The sequence below is a fragment of the Apaloderma vittatum genome, unplaced genomic scaffold (assembly GCF_000703405.1).
Source record: "Apaloderma vittatum isolate BGI_N311 unplaced genomic scaffold, ASM70340v1 scaffold22095, whole genome shotgun sequence".
NCBI lineage: Eukaryota > Metazoa > Chordata > Aves > Trogoniformes > Trogonidae > Apaloderma > Apaloderma vittatum.
The window spans coordinates 33,745-42,397 of NW_009719236.1; the positions used below are offsets into that span (position 1 = coordinate 33,745).

At 49.4% G+C, this 8,653-nt stretch overlaps 1 protein-coding gene across 1 annotated transcript in view; it reads left to right on the forward strand.

The window, feature by feature from the left end:
• Positions 1-824: 824 nt before the first annotated feature.
• ACAP3 (ArfGAP with coiled-coil, ankyrin repeat and PH domains 3) overlaps positions 825-8,653 on the forward strand; it is a 37,226-nt gene continuing 29,397 nt past the window's right edge. Inside the window, 3 exon segments of the mRNA XM_009870555.1 lie at positions 825-881; positions 3,084-3,203; positions 3,654-3,707. Coding sequence (XP_009868857.1) covers positions 3,105-3,203; positions 3,654-3,707 — 153 coding nt within the window. The 5' untranslated portion in view covers positions 825-881; positions 3,084-3,104.

Below are 8,653 nucleotides of genomic sequence, written 5' to 3' on the forward strand. Positions count from 1 at the left end.
TAGAGCTCTTACTTGCTCTTGGACTGTGGCCTCAAGAGAAGTCATTTCCTACCACATGCCTCAGTCTGGGAATGCCTCTTGCAAATGCCTGATGTCATGTTAATATTTCACTTTGTGAGGGAGGGCTGCTAACCTCTGCAGCTGGATTCTAGTAGCCTCTTACTGTCACGTCTGTCCAGCATCGTGGAAAGAAAACAGATCTGATAAATGTGGAGCAGATTTATCTGTGAGCAAGCAAAGCCTCATGTGTGAAAGAGACTCAGCGACAAAAGGACTGAGATGTTTTCCTGCTTGAGTGATGGTTCCTAAGGTTCAAAGGACATAATTTGCCATGTGGCTGCACTTCAGGCACAGTTATAGCCCAGGAAAGGGGTTTTGGTGGTACCCAAGCAAGCATTTTGTGCCTGAGGTGGATGGTTGGCTAATGTGTAGCAGTGGTTATTCTGTGTCACTTGGCATGACTTTCCCTTACCAACATTGCCTGCGGAATCGGAACACGGACCCTAAATGAGTTCGCTGCGTATGACTACCACAGCACACCTGAATTTCCCCATGACACGGACAGAAAATGGCACAACCTCCAGCTTTTTTCCCAGCCCTGTAGAATTCATTCCAGATGAGCTGTGATCCTTCTCCTGAGTAAATCTCGAGTTTATGGAGCCCCAGGAAAGCCCGAAGTGGGAAGGGTGAACCCCTCCTCCTGTCTGCCCCCAGCAGACATAACTTAGTCCCTCTGATCTTTACTCACCTGGGATTTCCTGGCTTCTTTCCCAAGCATCACAATCAATCGATTCATTATTTCTTTTTGCTCTTGTCATTGCAGGGCAACCATTGATGAAGTGGAAACAGATGTAGTGGAGGTAGAGGCAAAGCTTGATAAGGTAAGATGGGGCAATTTAACACCTTGGTTTGTAGAGGGACTGATCGGCTCCCGGTTAGGAATATGGCCCCGCCAGCCTCCTCTAAAGAGTGAGCCCATCTCAGGCTGTCAGGAAACTAATCTAGAATACTGTGGGCTTGTCGACAGGACCATGTCTCCCTCTACTGACAGGTACATGCCAGGGCTGCTTTGTGACAGGATGAGAGGTCCAGACTTGCACTCCTCATGCTGAAGGATGGCCTTTTTGTCCTGGTCCTGGATCTCAGGGGACTGACACTGCTTCTTCTGCTGCAGCACATTATTGCAGTGCTGTCTCTTTCCCCTCTCCACTGTCTTGTGTGTGATAGGAAGCTGTGTGGGGTAGGAGGTGCTACGTGTACCCGCAGCACCACTGCACCTCTGTGTCAGCTCAGGGATGTGAGCAGACACTTGCGGGTAAACAAGGGGCCAGATTCAGAGTGGTGGTGGTGGTTGCTGTGTGCCACAGCTGTAATCTAACACTGGAAGTGTCTTCTGAGGGACCACTTTGGCCATTTTGCTTTTATACTGGTGATTCTTTACATCCGGTTGGTAGTTGAGATCTAAGTCAGAGGCTTTGTGACCGACGGCAGCTTTTTCACTTCCGCTCCTTCTGATGTCTGAGGCATCAGCCAAGTTGTTTTTAAATGAGAACAGAGAGAAATGAAGAAGAGAAGCCAGAAGAGCTGCTGACTTTTTATCTGCGAGATTTCCCAAAGCTAGCAAGGGATAAAACTCCCGTGTCTGATGGAGAAATGGGCTTTGTTGAAGTCACAAGCCCTAGGCAAAGCTTTGTCCTATAAAACCTATTTGCTAATCAAGCTGCTTGAAAAGGTTATCTGCACAAGCTAACTAGTCTCACTGGCAAAAGCTGCAAAGGGATTTAGGTTATCTGTTTTCCTCTAAGCTAAGGCTCTAAAGACAAAGCATCGGGTGAAACTTGCCCTGATTCTAGTGCTACTGCTGTTAGTGCCTCCTGTGGTTGGACGGCTCGGTGTGCCAGGAGCAATCCTGAGGCGAGGAGGGTGGCCTGAAAGTACAAGAGCTGTTCAGTGCTCTCAGGTTTTTTTTGCTCGGTGGTACCCAAGCAGCTGGCATGACTAGTTCTTGCAGAGCAGCGAGCTGTCAAGGACTGACTCTACTTCTCTGCCTTCTGTTGTGCCCCTGAGCATTTAGTTTATAAACAGTCAGCTTTTTAACACCTATTTAAAATGGAGGTAAAGGGCAGTGTCAATGATTCATCCACGGGAGCTCCAGAGATCTGGGTTTGATTGCTCTTTCAAAGAGATTTCCTTGGTTCTGTTCTGTGCTCCATCTGCAGAGGCATCACCGCTCCCCTTGGGAGTGTGCTTGTGCTGAATGGCCTTCAGCTACTAGTAACCCAGCCTTGGCCACAAGTGTTTGCACGGAGCTGTGCTAGAAACCGCCACGTTGCAGAATAGGCTGGATTTCCTTTCCAGAGGGTCTGTCCAAACCCCAAGTGTATGTCTGGGCTCCAGATGTGATAGGAACTGCATCTGTTTGCTTTTCTTCTCTGGGCTTGCATGGGATAGTACAAGTCTGCCAGCATCCAGTGCATGTCTGCACACAGCAGACATAGCTTAAGCAGTCCTGGTCAGTTGGTTTGAGGAGAATATGTTTTAAAAACCTCAGACTGTTGAATGCTGGCTCCCCTTAATTCCAAGGTAAGAGCAAGACAATTCTCCTTAAGTATATGGAACCGCCAGCTGGGCTCAGAGACTCAGACACAATCCCAAAGAGCAGCATACTCCCAGCAGGGAGATTCTAGACAGCTTATCATTTCCACCCAGCACCAAGGAGTCTTGTCTCTCCCCAATCAATTGTGTGATCAGGTTCCTTTTATTGCAGTCCTGATGCCTCAGGACAGAATGAATGGTAGAAACCCACTGGAAAAAAAATGGGCTGCCCTGATTCATCTGTCCTCAGGGAACAGCCTGGAACTGTCACAAGTGAAATGTTGGCAGCGTGACATAGCCTGAGAATTATTACTTGCACGCCTGTTTGTGCCACGTGCGGTAAAGGTTGTTCGTGTAGCCACACTGGGAACGTGAATGGCATCTAAAGATCTTGGGCTGTGGTGCTGGAGCAGGTTAAAAGCAGCCTGGCTGCAGTTCAGTTTGAAGAGCTGAGGTGCCTTTCTGCTCACACCTCTCTCCTGGTGCAGCTGGTGAAGCTATGCAGTGGGATGATTGAAGCAGGAAAAGCCTACATCACCACGAACAAGCACTTTGTCAGCGGAGTCCGGGACTTGTCGCAGCAGTGCAAGAAGGATGAAATGATTTCGGTAAGTCATCCTGTGGGACGGAGCATGGGACACATACACTGTTCGAGTAGCCCTTGAGTATGAGATTTTATTTATGGAGAAATGTAGAGACTGTCTGATAATGCAATGCTGAAAGGTCAGAGCGAGATTCAGTGTTTGTGGGGAGAACTGGAGTTTTAAGAGCCACAGTGCTGGCAAGGTTGTTGGAATCTAGGTCAGTAAGCATCAGTTCTTTAGGAAACATGGGTAACCAGCCTGCATAAGCAACAACTGACATGTTGATTTCAGCACTAAACTGGAAAGGACAGGGAGCCTATGGCTTCAATGTCAGACATTTTTGAAATGCCTCCTTGCCAAATGGCAGAGTGACTCGTCAGTGGCTTAATGAGAGTCTCTCTCAACCGTTGAACCCCTGGGAATGAAGGGCAGCTGCTTCTATTCACTGCCAGTTCTCTTTACCTTCTTTTGCAGGAGTGCCTCGACAAATTTGGAGACAGTCTGCAGGAAATGATTAACTATCACATGGTAAGAAGCTGCTTCCTCCTGTCTTTTTGTGTGCTGATGGCAACCTCAGTCTCAAGGCACTGGTTAATGGTCTCCTCTCAGCTTATTTGACACTGCACAGGTAGGCGCCGTGAAGGGAGTGTCTTCCAGGTTCCAGTCCATGCACATTGCGTAGCCAAGAGAGCAGCAAAGGGCTGGGAGTTATTGTTACCTCCTGCAGGAATATTGAATTAGATGAGCTATCAGTCTGTAAACTCAAAGTGATCAGTCCTGATGCATCATGTGCACTAGGAAATGGGATTTCCACAGGCTCGCAGAGGTGGTACCACTTAGTGGAAGGGTCTGCTCTGTTGCATGGGTGCCTTTTGGCTCCTTTGAGATCAGAGATGTTCTACAAATATGTAGAAAGGTGAGGGAGACCCCTTCATCAAAGGAAGAGGAAAGCTCACAAAGGTCCTGCCCTCCAGATGCCTTGTTCTTCTTTCTGGGTAGCACAGGGCTTTGTAGTGAGGACGAACAGGATCCTGAGGAGCTATGACAACTCAGGACTCTGGCTGTTAACAGCTTGCATATATAACCTTGTTGCTGCAGATTTGGAACACACTCTGCAGCTTGGCATTCAAATTTGTGACATTAGGACACAGGCGAGGCTGTGAATGGATCAAACCGAAAGGACTGCAGCATTCGGTTGGTGCTGGGAGCAGACTCAGTGAGTTGTGTGTAGGTCCTAACACAGGACGTGTTAATGCTACACTGAGAGGATGGAGGGGAATGCCCAGACAGTGGCTATTCTCCTGAACTGACTGTATATCACTATCAGAGCCCGAGGAGTTAGAATCTGCCCTTTCTCCACCCCACACATCCAGCTATGGCATCTGTAAACCTCACAGAAGAGGAAGGTGCTTCGTGCCAGACCTGCAATTTTAAGTCTGTAACTCAGTAGGAGCTTAAAGCACAACTGCTTTAAAGTGAAGGAAGCTTCAGGGTGTCAGCACTAGCCTGACCCACTTTTATACCACGATGCCCTTGTCAAAGTACATTAGGCACGAAGCTTGCTTTTGGGATGCAAGCTAACCACGTGCAGCTGGAGAAGAAGCTGCACCAAGTCCATTTAATTATTTCATGAAGCAGGTGGAAAGACTGTTCCCTGGTAAAAAATGACAGGGAAAAGAGGTACTGCACAGGCAGCTCTCCTAGGACTGTTAGTTTTTGGGAACAGTCAGACAGCTGTACAGCGATGCTGTTGGTGGGGAGAGAGTGAGTAAACCAGTGTGAGCATCAGAGGAAACGTGTGTTTGTGTCAAAGCGGAGAGAGTCAAACCCTGGTTTTCTGATGCTGCTCCACTTCTCTCTGAAGACACAAGGTCTTTCTACCGAGAAGCGTATGAACCCCTGAGAAGCTGCCCCTTTATTGCAGGGGTCGCATCACAGCTGCCCTGATAGGGGCTGGGCTGAGGAGTGCGCGCAGCACGGCCGTGAGGAAGCAGTCCCAGCCAGAAACCTCTGGATGCAGAATGCTGTCTGCCAGCTCCGCTACGCCAGCTGTGCAGCTTCCCCTGGATCCCTGGTGTCTGCCAGAAGTGGCACTTCTGGGACTGCCGTTACCTCGGCCAACTAATGAGCAGAAGGACCCTTCCCAGAGCTGTCAAATCCGCAGCTGATGTGGTAGAACCCTTCCCATGCGCTCCACCCTGTTCAGCCGGGCTGAGCTCCCCGCTATGTGTGACTCAGGGGTTGCAAAAGGCAGTATTTCCCTACCACGGGGGAAACTTGCTTAAATCCTCCCTCCCTGCAGCCTTTGGAGAGCACCCTCCTCCCTTGGTGCACGGCAGAGTGAGTCCCTCCCCAGGAAATGGCTTTAAAATGACTTTTGCATCTTGGGCCCTCTCCGACGGCTGTTCAATTAGCGGAATTATTTTTAGTGCCTTCTGCTGTCTCCTTTGTGTGCGCCTGTGCGTGTGTGTGTGTATCTTGGCTCATCCACGTCTGAGGATCTCAGCTATGAAACAGTTGTCAGTGCTTACTCTAGGAATGTGGCCAGGACAGTATGTACAACTGGAACAAGTTAAAAAGAAGGGAAAATATCCCAAAAAATAGGTTGGAAAAGCTTGTTCTATAATTTTATTGCTAGAGCACGGAGCCCTGAGATGTCCTGATTCTAGTTCGACAAAATCCAAGCATGAACACGTGGAACTCCAGAGCATTTTCACCTTCCTCTTACTGCATAGGGAGGAAAAAACATCATAGTAATCTCAGAGGATGGGTGACAGAAGAGAGAGCTGAGTTCAGAAGAACTGGAGCTGGTGTCCTCTCCCTTTTTTTGGTGCTCCTAGCCACATGCATTTGGGCTAATGCCTTACCCATGTCAAAGCATGCATGAAAGTTAGAAACCTCAGTACCTTTATGGATCTGGAATGTTGCACATTCATGTCTCCACTTCCACATCTGCAAAAGCATTTCAAGTGCTTTCCTGTCCCTGAGGAGCTATTGGGAGGACACACCGAAAAACAACTAGCAGAAGCTCCGTGAATTTATGCCACGTAAATACGAGAATTGTCAGAAAAATGAATCAATATCTCAGGTAATGGAATTTTTGCCCAACCTGTAGAAAGGGAAGGGCAGACAGAGGGAAAAGAGGTGTAATCTCAGTCTTAAGGCAGTATAGCTGGGAACAGTGTTGGGTCCCTGTCTGATGTGAGTTGTACTGTGAGGGAGCAGCGCTGCTCCGTGGGGAACAACGTCTGCAGAGAACTTCAAGCCCAGCCAGCAGCGCAGGGAGCAATTCCAATTCTGCCTCGTCCCTTCCCCACTCAGATCTGTGCTTCTTGCTTTGGCTTGGTGAGAGAAAGCTTTACTGGGGACAGCTTTGTAGAGCAGGCAGGAAAGGTTAGCTAGCTCAGGCAAACTGATATAAGTAATGATGACTGGGTAAAGAGGTCACGGAACTAAGGTCTTTAGCCGGTTGGGTTTGGTTTAACTGGTGAGCTGAAGAAGAGCCCTGCCCCAGCAGCCCAGAGGACGTGTTTCCATAGCACGCCGACTGCTGAGCTGGGAAGCTGATTTTGCTTGCTGCTCTAGGGAAAATGGCCTTCCAGCATCTTGGGCGATTGGCTTCCCGGGGCGTTGTGCTCAGCGGCTCGAAATAGAGCTTCCTGCCGGCGTCACACTGCTGACCTCTTGAGGCATCACCGCAGCTGCGGAGGTCGAGCAGCAGCGGCAGAAGAGCCCAAGGTCCTACTGGCGGCCGTGTCACCTTGGAGTCACGTTCACGGCAGGATGCTGAGCCCGTGGCTGTGGGACGTTGGGATGAATATGAAATTTGGCTTCAGGAGGCTGTCATTTCCCTCTCCTAACAATCGTGGTAGTGTGTAGGTCGGCTGAATTCCGGTACCCATCTTTTCTAGCAGCAGTTCAGCAGTCTGATTCTCAGTTGTACTAGTGCCACGTTAGATACCTAAGGGATAAGATCCCTATACCTGAGATCCTCACGGAGAGAGGAGCCTTCCCCTCACTGTGTAAACACTTCAGGATCACAGAGCACTCTGTGATTCAGATCTGCTATGATCTGTCCTGTTATTTGTACCGTTCCGTTCTCTTGCTCCCCTTCCTGCCAGGAGCCTTTGCCTCAACACAAAACAAGCTGACGTTCTGCAGGAGCTCCCCTGCCCATTCCCTGACGAGTGCAGCCTTCGCAGCGTGGGGCACAGCTGAACTGTCTGAAGGATGCTGCATCACATCGCCTCATCAGGTGCTGGGTAGAGATGCATGATCCATGACAGGGAACAAGTTTCCAGCTCCCTCTGTGAGCCCTCTGAGCAGCGGGTGGCAGACAGGGATGCCAGAGCCTTGCAGAAACCTTGCTGCACAGCTCGCCAGAGCGAACCGTTTCCTTTCACAGGAGCCTGAATGGCATGAACTGGAATTTTGCTCGAGGGCCTGAAGTCTCCCTTGTGATCCCTCCTCCTCACTACATACCACACTGGAGTGAATCAGTTTTGACTGTGGCTTGCCAAGCTCTTCCATGCTGGAAACGTTCCTTGCTTGTCTGCAGACAGATGCTGTGCTGTCAGCTCCAAAACCTGTGTGTTTGTTTGCCTCCTCCCTTCCTCCTCATCACCCTCCCTAAAATACGAAACAGATTGAAGGGCATGGCAATCTGCCAGCCCGCTTTATGTGAAAAAACAGACTTTCCCTCTTTTTACAGAATCTGAGGAAGTTCATGAGTGTAACAAGGTCTTCCTACAGGTAAAGGAGCATAAAACTGACATGAGTTCTAGAGCGGTAGCTGATAATTGTGGGCTGCTGGATTTACACCGTGGTGCTAGGCACTGGTGTTGGGAATTACAGCAGTGCAGAATCTCTGTTGCCAAAGAGCATTAAACTCTAGACTTGAAGTGCATTTTGTTTCCCCCAAAATTCTGATCAGGTCAGAGTTCCCTGCGCTACTTTTGGGTGCAGTTCTCTGTAGCGCACTTCCGTATCTAGTCAGCACTTGTGAGGGCAGAGTAACCCACTCCACAGACTTTTAAAGCAGACACAGCTGGCGCTGCTCCATGGCTACCTCTTGGTGCTGACTGGCTGTCCAGATTAAGAGATGTACACCTTACAGGTAGTTCAAAGCTGTCAGCATGCACTTCCAAGGAACTGGGAAAGGGGAGGCTCCAGGTTATACAAGAGCAAGAGACAGTGAATGTGGGGATGCAGTCCCTGGCTCTGTTGAAAAATGGGGAGCAGTTTTCCCACGAGCCTATTGCCCTGCATGTGCCTTGCAAGGAAATACCAGGACCTGCAGCACAACCTTGTCATGTTTACACATCAAGGCTCTTTTCCGTGCAGTTCCCTCTCTCTGCGTGATCAGAAAGATAAGAAAAGTGAAAGGATGCAAGTGAAAATGCTGCTGTGATGGGGTTACTCTGGCTGAGCCCTGTAAGGGCATCTTCAGCAGCACCAGGTATTTTCCAGATCGG